This window comes from Globicephala melas, chromosome 3, assembly GCF_963455315.2.
Source record: "Globicephala melas chromosome 3, mGloMel1.2, whole genome shotgun sequence".
NCBI classification, from domain to species: Eukaryota; Metazoa; Chordata; class Mammalia; order Artiodactyla; family Delphinidae; genus Globicephala; species Globicephala melas.
Genome location: NC_083316.1, coordinates 77,813,765 through 77,832,372, shown reverse-complemented (window position 1 = coordinate 77,832,372; position 18,608 = coordinate 77,813,765). Strand labels below are relative to the sequence as shown.

The 18,608-nt window shown below is 39.6% G+C and overlaps 1 protein-coding gene across 3 annotated transcripts in view; it reads left to right on the top strand.

Annotated features, from left to right (window-relative positions):
* The window catches only part of ERAP1 (endoplasmic reticulum aminopeptidase 1), a 34,359-nt gene that overhangs the window by 10,902 nt on the left and 4,849 nt on the right, over positions 1–18,608 (top strand). For 2 of the 3 annotated variants that reach the window (XM_030848199.3, XM_060296034.2), the window contains exons 4-18: positions 933–1,067; positions 2,133–2,253; positions 3,322–3,476; positions 3,834–3,947; positions 5,139–5,270; positions 8,704–8,835; positions 8,983–9,054; positions 10,334–10,488; positions 11,971–12,050; positions 12,619–12,802; positions 14,181–14,337; positions 15,032–15,216; positions 15,914–16,075; positions 16,564–16,704; positions 17,249–17,330. In XM_030848199.3, coding sequence (XP_030704059.2) covers positions 933–1,067; positions 2,133–2,253; positions 3,322–3,476; positions 3,834–3,947; positions 5,139–5,270; positions 8,704–8,835; positions 8,983–9,054; positions 10,334–10,488; positions 11,971–12,050; positions 12,619–12,802; positions 14,181–14,337; positions 15,032–15,216; positions 15,914–16,075; positions 16,564–16,704; positions 17,249–17,330 — 2,007 coding nt within the window. Of the gene's footprint in view, positions 1–932; positions 1,068–2,132; positions 2,254–3,321; positions 3,477–3,833; positions 3,948–5,138; positions 5,271–8,703; positions 8,836–8,982; positions 9,055–10,333; positions 10,489–11,970; positions 12,051–12,618; positions 12,803–14,180; positions 14,338–15,031; positions 15,217–15,913; positions 16,076–16,563; positions 16,705–17,248; positions 17,331–18,283; positions 18,414–18,608 lie in introns of all 3 variants that reach the window. The other variant, XR_011377327.1, reaches the window with a different exon arrangement.

Genomic DNA, 18,608 nt, shown 5'->3' with positions numbered 1-18,608 from the left:
CTCTCCAGGGTCCTGCCCAGTGCTTTCTGTTGGCTGAGGCATTAGACTTTCTTCTCTGGAAGCCGACATCTTAGACTGTACCTTTATCACCCCAACCCTACTCTGCCACGCTGCTCCCTGATTGCATTGAAAAACTGATTCCAGTGAAGCAAATCAGAGTTTGGAGGAGGCTTTGCAGGGTCAGGCCCAGGCATGGGTTACTTTCAACTGTTTAGGAAAGCAGAAGCTCTTTTTAGGTGGTCCTCGGTGACCCCTATTAGACTCTGCATTTCCAGATCATTCTCATACCTTGTATTTAAGTGAGCTACATCTTGGCGAAGCCAGCAATCTCAGTTTTGCTTTGTCCCACCCATGTTATCAATCCTCATGTGCCAAATATGAGTGAGTTTGTGATCATCTGGATTATTTAAAAGAAATTAAGTGGTGATGGTTGTATAACTGAATATAATAAAAACCACTGAATTGTATACTTTAAAATGGTGAACTTTATGGTGTGTGAATTATATCTCGATAAAGAAAGAAATGGAGTAGAATGGTTTGGCCTTAATGTCTAAATTGTAATCAGATATCGGAAAGAGATATATATATATATTTTTTGCGATACACGGGCCTCTCACTGTTGTGGCCTCTCCCGTGGTGGAGCACAGGCTCCGGACGCGCAGGCTAAGCGGCCATGGCTCACGGGCCCAGCCGCTCTGCGGCATGTGGGGTCTTCCCGGACCGGGGCACGAACCCGCGTCCCGTGCATCGGCAGGAGGACTCTCAACCACTGCGCCACCAGGGAAGCCCCGGAAAGAGATATTTCTAAATAATTATACAAATGTCATGTCATATACTTTCAGTATGTCTGAGAGTTAGGAAATTTCTCTTTATAAAATGTTTTCAATGTCTTGGGTAATTGTATTTGATGATTTCAGTTATTCTGATTTTAGGTTAAATCTGTGACTATTGCTGAAGGACTCGTAGAAGACCATTTTGATGTGACCGTGAAGATGAGCACCTACCTGGTGGCCTTCATTGTTTCAGATTTTAAGTCTGTCAGCAAGATGACCAAAAGTGGCATCAAGGTGAACCTGCGATTGTCACATAGGGTGACCAGCTTGTCCTGGCCTGCCTGGGACTGTCTTCGTTTTAAAACTGGAAGTCCTGCATCCTAGGAATCCCCTCAGTCTTGGGCAAACCAGTTGGTTGGTCATCCCGTTGTCTCAGATACTCATATTTACAGTGGGGTTCTAATAGCAAAAACATGCGGTGAGGCCTGGCCTGGCCTGGGTCATGGTCCTGGCTCCACCACTAACTGACTTTCTGCTCCCTTTTGCCCTGCTCCCCTTGGAAGTTAGCTTATACTTTTTTAAAATGTGTAAGTTGGACTAGATCCTGCAATGGTTTCTAAGGTTGCTCCTGTGTATAACTTCATGCAGTTTGGAAGTGAATGTCACGGACTACCTGAGCGGGAGTTTCTAACCATGGGAAGGAAGTAAGATAGAGCAGTCTGCTTGGAGTATTAAATGGCTCTGGGGAGAGCATTTGGGCCAGGGAATACTGGAGTACTAGAGAAAAAGATCTTGTTTCAAAGAGCACTTGCCACTCGGGTGGGTACTATTGTGTAGTGAACAACCTGCTCAACTGTACGCTGTGGCTCTGAATGCAAATAAGATTTTTGGAGAGGAGGGACGGGATACTTTATTTGAAGTTACCTCATTTTTTTAAATAGGGGTACATTTCCTATCAGGTTTCCCACCTTGGGCAGGCTTGGGACTTTGTCTCCTATCCCCTGAGTTCTTTAATGCCATGAAAACCCAAACTCAAGTCCATCTGTACTAGGCCAGTGTCCTCAGGGCAAAAGCTGGCTGCAGTGCTCTGCTGACTTCTCATTTTTGGCAACTAAGTCGGCTTTCCTTTTTCACTATCTCATGTAAACATTTAAAAAGACATGTTTGTTATCCAGCGTTTGTTGTAGTTTTCAGAAGGGGGGTTTGATCAGGAACAGTCAGCATTAATATAAGAAATAGAACTTCCAATTGTCTTTCTTAATATTGGCAACCATATCCCACAATATGAAGCTGTTAATGTCAGTCTTCTAGAGAAGCCACTGTGGCATTTGGATAACTTCCGTGTACCTTTCTCTTCAGGTTTCCGTGTATGCTGTCCCAGACAAGATAAATCAGGCAGGTTATGCACTGGATGCCGCGGTGACTCTTCTAGAATTTTATGAGGATTATTTCAGCATTCCATATCCCTTATCCAAACAAGGTATAGATTTGGCACAGGTATTACAAAGTGTGGCATTTACTGACCCCAGCAGTAGATTATATCCTCCTAATTGGCATCTCCCCCCTCAGCTCGGCAGGCCCACAAGTCGTTAAAACCTGGCAGGTTCCTGAGACACATGTCATGGAGATAATTTTGCCTTCTGACTTTAAATTAATTTTTTTAAAATAAATTTATTTATTTATTTTTGGCTGTGTTGGGTCTTCGTTGCTATGTGCAGGCTTTCTCTAGTTGCAGTGAGCGGGGGCTACTCATTATGGTGCGCAGGCTTCTCATTGCGGTGGCTTCTCGTTGCGGAGCACGGGCTCTAGGTGTGCGGGCTTCAGTAGTTGTGGCTCGCGGGCTTCAGTAGTTGTGGCTCGCGGGCTCTAGAGCGCAGGCTCAGTAGTTGTGGTGCATGGGCTTAGTTGCTCCACGGCACGTGGGATCTTCCCAGACCAGGGCTTGAACCCGTGTCCCCTGCATTGGCAGGTGGATTCTTAACCACTGCACCACCAGGGAAGTCCTTGCCTTCTGACTTTAAAGACAAGCACAACTATATTATTGGGCAGATAGCAAAGGACAGAGGCTGTATTTTTTTCATGATTGGCACACATTTGGTAGGAACATAGAGTACTCAATGAATTTTTCGAATGAATTCATTGATAGAGCATGAGAAAATCTGCATTTTCTTTCTTACATGAGCCCTTAAAACTACTGTGTGTTTTGAGTTTTTAGGTGTATGGGAGTCTTGGGCATCCAAGGTCGAGTGGATTATTGAGACAATTGTTAAAATTGTCTAGTCCTCAAGCACCTTGTCAGAGAATTAGAAATGGAGTCAGGAGGTCTGAAACCCAAGCCTGACTTTGTCTTGCAGCAGCAAAGTAACTCTGTATGAGTCACTGAGTCCTTTTTCTTTATTGTGAAAGGTTCTTCAGTCTAGAATAATCCATGATTCTGCGTGAGCCACGTAGTTTTTCTTTGATCCCTACGCCCATCCACTCTGAAAGTTAGTGTGTTTGGGCAACATGTAGCTCGAGATTGGTAAGATGTTTTTGTTTCCTTCCCAAGATCTTGCTGCTATTCCTGACTTTCAGTCTGGTGCTATGGAAAACTGGGGACTGACAACATACAGGGAATCTTCTCTACTGTTTGATGCTGAAAAGTCTTCTGCATCAAGTAAGCTTGGCATCACGATGACTGTGTCCCATGAACTCGCCCACCAGGTATATAAGCTCAATCACACTTTCAAAAAAATGTTAACTATATCTATATTGCTTTTCTGGGACATAGGCTATTCATACTGTTGTATGAATTCTACCAATTCATTTTTACTATGTCTTTTTTCCCAGAAGAAGAAATGATTTCTTTAAAGCATTAGGTACCATGTTTTATAATACACATTGTGAAGTTTTTCTTTTTACTTTGAAAAAAATATTAGCTTTATAAATATGTTAACATTCATATACTGACCTTACACATATAAAATATATTTCCTTCTGAATGTCTGACGTTTATGACCATGTAGATAATCTAGTTTCCATAGAAATCTGTGAATAACCTGAGTAATGTTTTCCTTTCAGTGGTTTGGGAACCTCGTCACTATGGAATGGTGGAATGATCTTTGGCTAAATGAGGGATTTGCCAAGTTTATGGAGTTCGTGTCTGTCAGTGTGACTCATCCAGAACTGAAAGTTGTAAGTTGTATTTACTTACTTTTTTTTTACATTTTAGATCAATCTGTTGTGTTGTTTAATGTTGCTGGAAAATACTTACTGATGTTAGATCATGGAATTCATAGAAAGATTGATAACTTCCCTGGGAGTTTAAATATGAATCAGGTTTCCAAAATGCTAGTGAACTTTAAAGATACATTGCAAAGGTTTATTTCCAAACTCAATTGCTTATTTCCAAATCTATGATTGTTATGAAGTTAGTATTAAATTTTGTCCTCCCTTAATATCAAAGAAATAGAAATAGTGACAACCTGTCTGTTCCATATCACTTCCCCAACCTTCGGGTTGCTCACTGAAGAAGTATTAGGTACAGATTGTTATTTCAATAGGGTCCTGGTTGCCAGATGAAATGAGTTATGTTTAAGATCATTGTACATTTGATTGTATAAGAACCTAGACTCATGGGTCACAGACTTAATGCTTTGGAACCTCTACGTGTTGACTTTAAAAATCATGTGTTTAACTTGTGAAAATCAAATGCAGTAAAATTAAAAAGAAACTTTATGTAAAAGCAATCCTTTATCATATTATAATTTTCATTTGGACATATTCGTATCCCATTTTCATCTTCCAATACACATAACTTTTATGTAGTTATAATTATAATGTACATATAATTATTACACTAGAGTGGATCATAAATATTTTCCTGTTTCCACATAGTCTTTAATAATAAAAATGATTACATATGGATATTATTCTATTGGATAATATGCCCTAATCAGGTTATAGTTGGGATTTGTTTTTCATTACTTTTTCTTTCACTACATGGTTTTAAAGCTAAATTTCTTTGCTTTAAAATAGTATAGATGATGATTGGAGATACTTAAATCACTATACATTTTAGTTTCTGATTTTGGCACTGTTGGACTGTAGGCATAATGTTTTTCTTTTTAATAGGAAATTTTCTTTATTCTAAGGTGATAAGTATTTAAACAAAAATTTCAGTGTTGATCTAAGATCACTGTTTCTTGGCTGTTCTTTAGAAGATAGTAATTCTATTTAATTTTGTAAATTCTATAAATATGGAAAAGGTTAGATTAGAAATTGAGAGTGTGAACCTATTATCCCAGGTCAGACCATCCTCATTTCGTATTTTTTTCAAGTAAATGTAAATCATTGGTGATGTTGTCTTTTTTTGTGTCTCAATAGGAAGATTATTTCTTTGATAAGTGTTTTAATGCTATGGAGGTAGATGCATTAAACTCCTCACACCCTGTGTCCACACCTGTGGAGAATCCTGCTCAGATTCGGGAGCTATTTGATGAAGTTTCTTATGAAAAGGTAAAAATGGATTATAAGGGTACAGTTTGGACCCTACACTTAAAAATGTGGGGTGGAGAGGTTATAGATAGTGTTTTGGGGTGACTTTCCCTTCATAAGGACTAGCCCAGATTGAATTCCTTCTCTTCTCACCCATGCTGCCCAGAGTTAACTCTTTTAGGCCTAACTTGAAGTTTAGCTTAAAATCCTAAAGATTATATTGTGGTCAGTTTGTTTACTCTCTTAAGTTGAATATTCATGGCCTACAGAAGCTTTTTATTTATCCTTCAATAAATAGGTCTTGATCGAGCATCAACTGTGTACCAGGCAAAAGCCTCTGCCCTTGTATAGCTTTTGGTGCCTTCAGAAACAGTTGTCCTGCACAATGTGTTTAATAAAAGAATTGGAAATTGTTGCCAACATATAATAATTGGGAGATTTTAAATAAAAATCCAGATTTTTGGCTTCGATTGGAGGGAAAAAGGATTCTGGTCATACCAGGCCTATATTTCCCTTAGCAGCGTAGACTGGAGCTAAGTCATGGCTCCTTTATGAGATCAGAGTTCTGCTTTTCCACTTTCCCTTCCATTCCCAACCGTTTCTGTTATCCTCACCAAGGCAGAGAATGTGTCATTTATCATTATGCTTGGCAGAGAATGTGTCATTTATCATTATGCTTGGCTGTTTTATGTGTAGCAAATGGAAAAGTATATCTTGTTTGCATGTTTCCACCAATAGTGCAGAGGAGATAAAAGCAGACATAAAACAGACATATAAACACACACATAGATCAATGGAACAGAATAGAGCCCAGAAATCAACCCATGCATATATGGTTAATTTATGACAAAGGACCTGAGAATATACAATGGGGAATGGAGAGTCTCTTAAAAAAATGATCATTTAGTTCTCCCAACACCACATGTAAAATAATGAAACTGTACCACTATCTTACACCATTCACGAAAACTAACTTGAAATGGATTAAAGACTTAAATGTTAAGACTGTAAACCATAATACTCATAAAAACTGAGAGAAAAAGCTTCTTGACATGGGTCTTAGCAGTGATTTTTATGGTATATGACACCAAAAGTATAAGAGCATAAGCAACAAAAGCAAAAACCAAGTGGGACTGCATCAAATTAAAAGCTGTCTGCACAAAAAAACAACAAAATGAAAAGGCAGCCTACTGGATGGGAGAAAATACTTGCAAACCATATGTCTGACAAGGGTAATATCCAAAATATATAAAGAACTCATACAACTCAATGACTAAAGAAAACAATCTGATTTTAAAAGGAGCAGAGGAACTGAATAGAAACTTTTCCAAAGACAAACAGATGGCCAATAGGTACATGATAAGGTGCTCAGCATCACTAATCATTGGGGAAATGCAAATCAAAACACAATGAGAGGGCTTCCCTGGCGGTGCAGTGGTTGAGAGTCCGCCTGCCGATGCAGGGGACACGGGTTCGTGACCCGGTCCGGGAAGATCCCACATGCTGTGGAGCGGCTGGGCCCGTGAGCCATGGCCGCTGAGCCTGTGTGTCCGGAGCCTCTGCTCCGCAGCGGGAGAGGCCACAACGGTGAGAGGCCCGCGTACCGCAAAAAAAAAAACAAACAAAACAAAAAACACAATGAGACATCACCTCACGCTGGTCAGAATGGCTCATCTCATAAAGACAAATAGCAAGTGTTGGCAAGGATGTGGAGAAAAGGGAACCCTCGTGCACTGTGGTGGGAATGTAAATTGGTCCAGCCACTGTGGAAAACAAAATATTAAAAAATAAAGCTATCATATCCAGCAATTCTACTTTTGGGTATTTATTCAAAGAAAACAAAAATCACTAGCTTAAAGAGTTATGTGCACTCCCACGTTCCAGGCAGTGTTATTTACAACAGCCAAGATAATTGTTTCCGTAAGTGACCATTCCACAGTGCAATATTCAGCCATAAAAAAGGAAATCTTGGCACTTGTGACAACATGGATGGATCTTGAGGGCATTATGCTAAGTGAAATAAGTCAGAAAGACAAATCCTGTATGATCTCACTTATATGTTAAGTGTAAAAACAAACACACAAAAAATGAGCTCATAGATTGGTGGTTGCCAGGGGCGAGGGGTGGCGGTAGGTGAAATGGATGAAGGAGGTCAAAAGGTACAAACTTCCAGGTTATAAAATACATTATAGGGATATAATGTACAGCATGGCAACTATAGTTAATAATATTGCATTGTGTATTCAGAAGTTGCTAAAAGTAGATCTTAAAAGTCCTCCTCACAAGAAAAAAATTTGTAACTGTGTAATGATGGATGTTAACAAGGTGTATTGTGGTGATCATTTTGCACTATATACAAGTATTGATTCATGTTGTACACCTGAAACTAATGTTATATGTCAATTATACCTCAAAAAAAACACCAGTCCTGTTGGCAGGAATATGCACACCATGTAGACATTCAGGGACCTGGGCCTTGCCTATCTAGTGACTCTATGATCCCCTAGAACCAGAGAGAGACTACCTCTGCCTAGGGGGGACCTAAGAAATTTTCCTGGAAAAGAAGATTTTGAGTTATGTCTTAAAGATGAATTGGGCTGTGCAGTGGAGGCTAACACAACATTGTAAAGCAACCATACTCCAATAAAAATTAATTAAGAAAATAGATGAAATGGGGCTTTTCAGGAAGTAAAGAATGTAGAAAGGGCTTTCTCGGAAGAGGGAATCATGATTTCTTAGGAAAAGAAGACTTGAAAGAGGGTGGTTGTTGAGAGACAGGGATGGAGGAAGGAAGGAAGAGTCCTTGGTGGTTAGTTGTATGCAAAGTTCAGGGGGAAACAAAGAACGTAAAAGAACATTTTTTTATCCTTGGACTACTTCCCTCGTTTGTCACCTGTCTGACCACTGGAGGCATTTGAGTTTGTGACCCATGATCTACAAGAATGGGAGTGGAGGGGAGAAGAGCTCTTATCAGGGGAATGCAGAGTATTTAGGAATTCTCTTGCTCCCTTTCTCATTGTTACTCTTGCCCTGCCAGTTCTCTTTGCTCAAGCCTGCCTGGGCTCCAAGATTCCTCACCGGTTACTCACCTTTGCTTCTACCCCTCCCCACTCCCACCCCAGAGCGGCAGTAGGAGAGCCACGTGGTGGTTCGTTCAAGTTCAGTTTTAGTCTGTACGTTGTCCACTCACCTGTGAATAATGGAAGGTCGCAGATGTTGGGGAGGCTTGGTTAGTGATAGAAAACGGTTCCAGTGGACTAAAAGCATAAACAGTCATGTTGATCCCCTGCCTCAACAGGTCCAGGTTTAACCCACTTTCTCTAATTGTTCCCTGAATTGCTAGACACTAAAAAGGTTACTGTATCTGCATTTTAAAGAATGACTCCAAAATAGTGTGAGGGTAGATTAGATGGAGGCAAACTACAGCTAACAGTTATTTACGTTGTCTTTTCAGGGAGCTTGTGTTCTGAATATGCTGCGGGATTATCTTGGTGCCGATGCATTTAAAAGTGGTATTGTAAATTATCTGCAGAAGTATAGCTATAAAAACACAAAAAACGAGGACCTTTGGAATAGTATGGCAAGTGTGAGTATGTTTTTGTGTATCTCTGTGTTTGGGACTGACAGGCCTATTATCTTGTTTTGTTTTTGCTCTGCACCACATTAATCCCTCTGAGAAGAATCGTGAGTGTGTTTTACAGAACTGAGTGATGTGTTTATTTTTGGTTTTTAGATTTGCCCTACAGATGGCACGCAACAAATGGATGGATTTTGTTCTAGAGGTGAACATTCATCTTCATCTTCAGTAAGTTTTTACATCTGTACACGTTCCCCCGAAGCACATTCTTTGACTCCGTTTTGTTTGAAGGATAGATAGCTCTGTGCTGAACTTTCCGAGGTCCTTGATGATATCAGTCTCTCTATAGATAAGGCTGCGTTTAAACTATACCAGACTGACAGACTTCCACAATTTTTCTTATATCTATCTACGCAAGGGAGTTGTCCAACCTTCTTTGGTACCACATCTCACTGATACTAATTTCTTCAGCTTCACTCTCTGTAAAGCAGTGGATTTATGACATGTTTCTGTGGTAGGTCAGGACTGTATCCATCAGGCCATGTCGATCGTTTCCATAGCTCTTCATTTGTGAAAAAACATATGATGGGAGCATTCTTGAGCGCTTACTATGTTTCAGGCACGTTTGAGGCACTTACGTGTATCATCTGCTTTACTCTTCACAACACGCCTATGAGCGAGTACTGTTATCCCTGTTTTTACAGATGGGAATAGGAAATCCAAAGGCATATGATTAGTAAATTGTAGAGTGGGGATTTGAATTTAGATCTAACTCATGTCTTTAACTGCTAAACTATAAAGAATTCATAACACCTGAATCACAAAACAGTCTGAGTCTCTGTTTATCTGGCCTTGTGGAGTATTTTCATAGGTAGCTGAGGGTGAGTCTGGAGATCCAACAGGATTTTATCCACCAGATTTTTCTTTTCTTGGCTTTTTTGCTTTTAGAGACAGCTTTATTCAGTAGTTACTAGATGTGTCCTGTAGTACGTTTTATCCTTTTATTAGCTCTTAAATATTTTTTGAAAACTTTTAGTATCAAAGAATAGATCCTTGTTTGAGTTCACGGCCATCTGTTAAGTGTGAGCCATGTCGGTGTTATCGCTTGGGAAGTACAGGCTCTTGATGGGACATGTTTTCCCCACCTTGCTTGTCTGAGAGCCAGCATCGTTATGCAGGTGTTGAACGCGTGGCCACTTTCTGTCCCTTCTCCCCCTGCATTCATTCACACTCCTGCTTTGTGCCTGGTGCCAAGCTAAGGTCTGCCCAGGAGAACCAGGTGTGGTACCTGTTCTCAAGACATCTATGTGTACAGAAAGAGAATGAAAAGTAAACAGTCAGTGCTTTAATGGGCATACAGTGGCTGGAGACAGCGGGGGAAGGGAGCAGGGGAAGGGACGCAGAAGAGCTTCACTGGTTGCAGCGCTGTGAGCACAAGCTTGGGTTCTTTCTTTTCCTAGAGTTGGGTCCAAGTGGGTCACGCGTCTGCCTTTTTCTTATAAACCAGCACTGGCGACAGGAAGGCCTTGATGTGAAAACCATGATGAACACCTGGACGCTTCAGAAGGGCTTTCCCCTGATAACCATCACCGTGAGAGGGAGGAATGTACACATGAAGCAAGAGCACTATGTGAAAGGCCCGGACGACGCCCCAGAAACTGGGTAACGTTCACAGAGAGAAACTCATTTTGTTGCCTAGGTAACATCTGTCTTGTAGGGTGAACCCTTATTTTTGAAGTAGTGCCCTTAACTTTGTTGCTAAAATATTTTAATCAAATCTATATATCCTAGGAATTTGACTTATCCACCACCATCTATTCAAAAGGATGAAGATGATGTATAATTATTTTAACATTCTCATGGTTTGTAGTTAGATATGATGGTAATTTCCAGTTACTGGCTTGAAATCAACTCCAGTAGAAGCATTTGCCACTTAGTTACAATAGTGCCTGGCATTTGGGTTGGAGCTAAGGACATAAACATTTAGGTGATTTCTGGGAAATACAAGAGACTCCATTCTCTTCTTTGGAAGTCTTGAGTTAGATCCCAGAACCTGTTTGTCAGCTTAACACTACAGAGGACATCACTGGAAATGAGACACTGCAACTGGACTGACCCTGGATGGACACTATTTACAAAACTTTTTATTTTGAAATAATTTCAGACCTATGGAGAAAATACAAGGAGAGAGCAAAGAGTTCCATATATTCTTTGCGCAGATATGTGTTAACTCTTTACCACACTTGTTTTCTCTCTCTCTCCATATAACCTAAAATATCAAACAGTTCCAAAAAATATGATCTTTATTTCTTTCTATATATATATGGCATATATATATTTTTTAAATGTTTGAGGGTAAGTTGGAGACATGATTTCCTCTTTACCCTGAAATACTTCAGTGTCGTATTTCCTAAAAAACAAGAGAATTCATTTATGTAACCACGGTACCTTTATCAAAATTATGAAGTGAACTTGATAAATACTATTATCAAATGTATCAACCTTATTCAACTTTCCTCAGTGGTCCTAATAATATCTTTATAGCAAAAGAAAGAAACCTGGTTCAGGATTTTACATAGGATCACATTGTATTACTGTTCACATCTCTTTAGTTCTTTTTTTCTGAAACAGTTCCTCAGTCTGTCTTTCTTGACCTTGATATTTTTGAAGAGTACAGGCTAGCTATTTTAGAGGATGTCCTTTAATTTGGGTCTTCCGCTGTTTCTTCACGATCAGGTTCAGCTTATGCATCCTTGGCAGGAATTCCACAGAAGCGATGCTGTGTTCTTCTGAGTATATGATTTAGAAGGCACATGCTATCAATTTCTGCCATTACTAGTGGTCACATTTTTAAAGTTAGGCACCCTGAGATCCCTTGAGGCAATCACTGCGCAGGCTGTCAGGGCTCACTCGAGCCCAAATTCCTAGCTCTATTCAAGGAGTCCAAGAAGAATGAATAGTGCCCCAGCTGGCCACTCCTACAAAGCTGGAAAATGGGCTGGGGATGTTTTGAGCTCTTTACAGTAGCAGTTTTGGGTACCATCCTTCTTTAAATGAGCCAGTGCCCGGAGCGTGGTAGGAGATTTAAGAACTGCTTGTTGCAGTGAATCAGCAAATGAACAAATCCATCCTCCTTTCTTGCAGGTACCTGTGGCACGTCCCACTGACATTCATTACCAGCAACTCAGACTCAGTCCAGCGATTTTTGCTGAAGACAAGAACAGGTAATTTGTTGTGGAACTAACTAGCTTTCTTCAAGAAGGAACTATGGAAATGTGTAGGACTTAGATAATAAGTTTTCTTTGCTATTTATCTTGGTTAAAACAAAAAGGATCAGGTCAGCCTTTATCTTAAGCAGATCTGTGACCCAATTTCTAGTGAAGAATATAGGTTTGAAAATACTGTCTGGTTGCCAAAAAGGAAGGACAGTATCTTGCCAGATAGGGATTAAAACAGTTGAGTTATGTAATGCTGAGGAGAAGAGATACTTGGGAAAATTTCCCCTTACTTTAACATTGCTGGGTTATATCATACATATGGCCTGAAACATGGCATTCTTCTCATCGGTCTATAAATCTCACAAAATTAGTGTCTAAAACTAGTATTGGCTTTTGTCTATTGGGATGCTGTTTTCTGGTTTCTAAAAGGAATGTGTTCAATATGAAACTCATTTCAGTATTAAAATTGTTCAGTATTAAACTCGCCTTTAATTTCCTTGTCCAGTCTCTGATCAGAAAAGCTTTCTCCAGGCAAGAGAGAAAATGGAGCTATGATTTATTTTATTTGCTCTAGATGTGCTCATCCTCCCAGAAGAGGTGGAATGGATCAAATTTAATGTTGGAATGAATGGCTATTACATAGTGCATTATGAGGATGATGGATGGGATTCTTTGACTGGCCTTTTAAAAGGAACACACACGGCCATCAGCAGTAGTGATCGGGCCAGTCTCATTAACAATGCTTTTCAGCTTGTCAGGTAATACAAGCTCTTCACAGTCTTGGTTTGTTTCTGAAAGCTGCTGTTGTCATTCAAATCCTTGATTTCTAAAGATGAAAGTGATTGCTAATAAGTTGAAGAGTGTTTTCTCCTAAGTTCTTCTAACAGTTCAAGGTTGCTTTTAGTCTTAGGATTAACCTCTTATCTGCGTCCGCTGAGTAAGGCAAAAGTAAGGAATCTGTATTTTAATCTTTATCATTAATGACTCGGATCAGACTGAGACAAAAGTGTAGAAAACCAGGAGACCAACATCCTGGAGAAGCCCTTTGCCTGGTCCCTAAAGCCTAGTCCTGCGGCTTTTTCTGGCCCTGCTGTAACAGATCAGGTTTCTCCCCGCTGGGTCTCTGACAATCCGGAAGCCTTCTTGGAAGACCAAGTGGCCCAGGCCCAAGTTGTGGACATTACATCTCTCAGACTAAAGGAGAGATATCCACACGCCCCACTCCCACCCCACCCAAACTGGATAGCTGAACTGCATAGCATCTTTATGGCTCATAGAATGTGGCCCAACCAGGTGACCTTTGAGTGGGTGAGGATAGTGTTCACTCTTTTTTTTTGCCCCATAACATTGGCTTTTCAGGAAATGTTCCCCAAGCCTAAAACTCAACCTTCTTCAATATTTAGGTAGAACTGAAGTCTAAGGGGAATCACCCAAGTGGGAGGGAATACTGTAATTCTCAGCCCCACGTGTCTCTGCTCTAAATGTTGTGGACTTCCTTTCCTGGGCCTCTTGAGGTGACAGAAAGCAGTGGGGAATAAAGATAGGGGTTGATTATCTAGCCATTTCTGCCCTGCCTAAATATTCCCTTCCATAGCGCATTACTGATGACATCATAGGGGATTTTGTGTTTATTTACATGAGCGTGCACCCTACCACTAAGATGTTTAACACCAACCCTCTGTAATGAAGAATTGATATCTATATTCAGTTTCTTTTTGAAATGGAGACGAGGATGTGTTGACTCCAGGGACTCATACTTGTGACTGAGTGGCAGTCTCAGGTGAGGCTTCCTGAAGGATCTTTGATCAAATTTTCCATTTTACTCTGCAAGTTCAGCACAGTCCGACGTTTCACAGAGGGATAGATGCTGACCTGTTCCCATCGCATCTTAACCACAACTCATAGAGCTAGTTAACCCTAGCTCTATTATTTGAGAAAGTTCCTTCACAGTGTAAACATGCCACATGTTGTGATGTATGTGACAGGAAAGATGTTAGTATAAAGGTAATTATTTATAAGGGAGCGTTTATATCTGATTGAATGTTTTGCTGGAAGGTTGTTCAAATAACTTTTGAAACAAATAGTTGATTTCCTGGATCTTCTTTTAAACTGCTAACCCTGGTGTCTCTTGACCAGCATTGGAAAGCTATCCATTGAAAAAGCCTTGGATTTAACCTTGTACTTGAAACGTGAAACTGAAATCATGCCAGTGTTCCAAGGTTTGAATGAACTGATACCTATGTATAAGTTAATGGAGAAAAGAGATATGAATGAAGTGGAAACTCAATTCAAGGTAAAAGCCTGAAATAAGTTGAATAGTTTTTAGATAACTGGTTTGCTTTGGTGTAGGTGTGGAAAAGAGTTCTTATCATGGTGTATATTATATATATATAATATATGTATCTTATATATATCTTGATATATTTTAAAGAAAATCACAATGACCTCAGTATTTGGGTTGACCAATGAAGACTTTGGTTTTATTTTGGCACTAAAAATAGGCATGGCACTGTTAGATTCTGTTCTTAAGTTTCACAGATTTGCCATTCCCTCATTAGGCTAATTGTTTATGTCACTTTACTTCTGTACTGTGGTAGTTGCTATTAAGATTTTCTGGGACTCAGGTACTTAAGCAAGAGGCACAAAATTGCTCCTTTTGGCAAAATGTAATGACGTCTTGTATAATTTGCTCTCAAAATTTAGTCATATCAACTGTCTCTGTTAGTTTGCTTTGAAAGTGGCAGTTCATCTTGATTTTAAGTAGATAAGGATATATTTATAAAAGATTGTTACACAAATACTGAAATCGTTCATCATTTCTTGCTTTTGACCCCTTTTATAATTAAATATAAACAACTGCATGGTTTTGGAAATATGAATTGGACTAAGCTTTAAAAAATAATCCCCATCACCTGAGGGTGTATTGGATTATATAAACCATGAGATGACTTGGGACGGGACTGGTGACATGTGTGGCTTTCCCACAGGCCTTTCTCATCGGGCTGCTGAGGGACCTCATTGATAAGCAGACTTGGACGGATGAGGGTTCCATCTCAGAGCGAATGCTGCGGAGTCAGCTGCTTCTCCTGGCCTGTGTGCGCAAGTACCAGCCCTGTGTGCAGAAGGCAGAAGGCTATTTCAGACAGTGGCAGGAAGCCAATGGGAATTTGAGGTCTGTTTTTATCGAACAACCGGTTTGTTCAGATAAGGGGTATCTTTTATTTTTCCACCATCATTGCTAAATGTTGGGAGAAAAAACAAGTATAACAAGTCTCCCCTGCTGTCCTTTTTGGGAAAATAATTTTTTGTTTTTTAGACTTATCTATGCATTGCTCAACTTTCTGTTTTAAGTTCCTGACAGGAGGCCGGGGGTTTGGTTAATGGGGAGGCGGGCGGCAGGGATTCGGTCCTTTTAGACTTGGGGCTTAAGTCCTATCCAGGAAATACTAAGCCAACAATATACATGCTTCTATTCATAAAAGTGCTTACAAACAGGTGGTCCTATTGGATTCCTGACTTTTGTTCATGGACTGCATTTTAAGTCTAGTTTGAATTTCCTTCTTTTGACTTGAAAAGTGACCACCTATTGAGTCACTCAGCATCCTTAAAGTATGTTAGAAATGTAGGTATTTATAGAAGTGGCATTTCACAATGTATTTTTGAGAAGGCTACTTAAAACCTACTTTCAGTTACTTTCTCTTGCTTCTTTCCTAAAGTGTTACTGAGGGAAAGAAGTTATTTTTGTTTATATTTCCAGGCATGCTTCTCTGATTGTGGGTCCAGTTTATCGTTTCATAATCTGCCTCTCTCGTGCATGCAAACGCACTTCCGTCATCTCAGCCTCTCCCTGGGTGTGTTCTTTTCCACAGGCTGCCCAGCGATGTGACCTTGGCAGTGTTTGCTGTAGGGGCCCAGAACCCAGAAGGATGGGATTTTCTTTATAGTAAATATCAATCGTCATTGTCCAGTACTGAGAAACACCAAATTGAATTTGCTCTCTGTATTACCCACAATAAAGAAAAGCTTCAGTGGTAAGTAATTCATTCATGTTCAGGTAGCCAAGAGGAATTAAATTAGATCAGATCCTTCTGGCATCTGTTTTTGTCCTCTTGGCCAGGAACTGCATTTCCTGCTGGGAACATTTATGCAAGAGGGCACACATCTAATGTGTACGGTAAACAATTAGAGAGCAGCGGGTGTCAGGAAAAATATTTAAAGGAGTATGTATTTGCGTATATCTTTAAAATAACACATTTAGAAATTTACACCGGATATATCTATCTCAGCTACATTTGTGAGCAAATGAGAGAATATATGAGAATCGGTGTTGTAAACACTGTACAAATGTTAGTTTTTATTATTATGTAGCTATAGGGAGTTTCTCTGGTAACCTATTTATCTTTTGTGTCTTTATTATTGGCAGATCAGCTTTTTTCTTTCCCAAATTATTTTATTAAAGTTGTTTGGAACTTTTTCAGGGCCTCTTCGTTGCTAACACTTCTTGTCTTAATCATTCTAGGCTACTAGATCAAAGTTTTAAGGGAGATACAATAAAAACTCAAGAGTTTCCAGATATTCTTAGAACTATCGGCAGAAACCCAGTGGGATATCCACTGGCCTGGCAGTTTCTGAGGGAAAATTGGAATAAACTTGTACAAAAGTAAGTAGTGCCCAAAATTGTGTTGTGACTGGCAAAAATTCCTAAACCTGGCTGTTTTAGCTACGTTTGTAAAATAACAGTGATTATCTAAAGGGATTCTTTTGACTGAAGAAAGGAAGTAGAGGTACTTTAAATACCCTTAGAAAATATGAAACTCTAATTCAGTGCTAACTAATGGATCTGGATGGTCAAGTGTTTCACTCCATCTGGAATAATCTCTTCCCGCACCCCGTGACCTACCAGAAGCCGCCTGCACAGTTCAGGCAAGTCTTCTGTTTAGTACTTCCACTTGTTGTATCTGCCCAAACTCTTGTAGCACCTACTGCTTCTGTCATTTTCTTTTGGGTACTTCATCTTTTATTCAGCGGCTGGTGTGTTGATTTTTTACAACTAGATCTTAGCCCATTGGAGCAAAGGATCACGTCTTATCTTTTTCACGCCTAACCAGTTTTTAGTTAATTGCTATCACATATATGAGGCACTTAAAAACACATGTCGAATGAACAAATACTTCACAATACATTTTGACAATTTCTATTTCTAGGTTTGAACTTGGCTCAGGTTCCATAGCCTACATGGTAATGGGAACAACAAATCAGTTCTCGACAAGAGCACGGCTTGAAGAGGTAAAAAATAAATAAATAAATAAAAAGCTTTCTTTTTGAACTTCAGTGACAATTATCTAATAAATATGAGGTAGGCAAAATACTTTAAGGGCCTGATGAGTTAGAAGTGGATTTGGTCACTTGGTAAACGTTCTTTTTGGATGGGTGTTTTGTTTAGTGTGGTGTTTTTGACATGAGCAAAAATCAGTTACAAATAAACCATTGAAAACTGTGCCTCTTCCCAAACACATTTAGAAGTCTTAGCTCTGCCATTAAAAATTTTAGGGCTTAAAAATTACTTTAGACATTTAATCCCTGTTTAGGATGTTACAAGTGATTATCGGAGGTTTAAGTGACTGAAGTGATCCTCTAGTTATTTTGAAAGAGGCAGGTCTGGAAGCTAGGCTCTCCACTATTTGAGCTCATGATTTCCTATTACTTACTTATGAACCATCTACTTTCAGAAAGAATTCTAGGCAACTTTTAAGGTCCATATATAAAATAATGCTAAAATAAAGAACAAAAAGCTGCATAATGTTCAGAAAGGAAATTGTATGAGGGATTTATGCTGAGGATAATTTATTGCAGTTGTACCCTAAGTTTATCATAGCTTCCTAGCGGCCAAAGAAAGATGAGAAAACAGTATGCGTTATTGTCAGGTAAGAGAGAACCATGGAACATACAAGTTTTCCACAAAAGCAGACTTTTCTCTCAGTCTTAAACTTCTGAGGAGTTTGCTGTATGGGTCATTTTGTTGCGGTGGCTTTTCTATAATAATATTCTCTATAGTAAAGCTGTAGAGCAGATTTTACATGGTTTTAAAAATGGTGCAGTTAGATAAAAGCTGAGAGCCTAATATTAACTTTTTTAGGGGTGGTTCCATTGTGTAGTCTGGTTACACCATGATCTAGCTCGATGGAGAGTGCTTTGAAAATGGGAAAGAAATGTCACAACCCTTTTCTCCAATTTTTCAGTAGCCTCACCCAGGTTTGTAAGATTAACTTGCACATAATAATTCAAGCCTGAATTCTAGCGAAGTCTACAGCAGAGATATTCTGTGTGATGACAGCAGAGCCATCTATGGGCTGGGACCAGATAGACCAGGTCTGTAGCAACAAAACATTTCATTCATTATCTTGTTCTTTCATTAATTTTCTCATGAATTCATTCAAGACATATTACATTCTTACTCTACAACAGGTGTGGTTTTAGGTTCCAGGGCTACAATGACGAACAGGATAGACAAAGCCCCTGCCCTCATAGAGCTTACATTTTACTGGGGGAACCAGACAATTACAG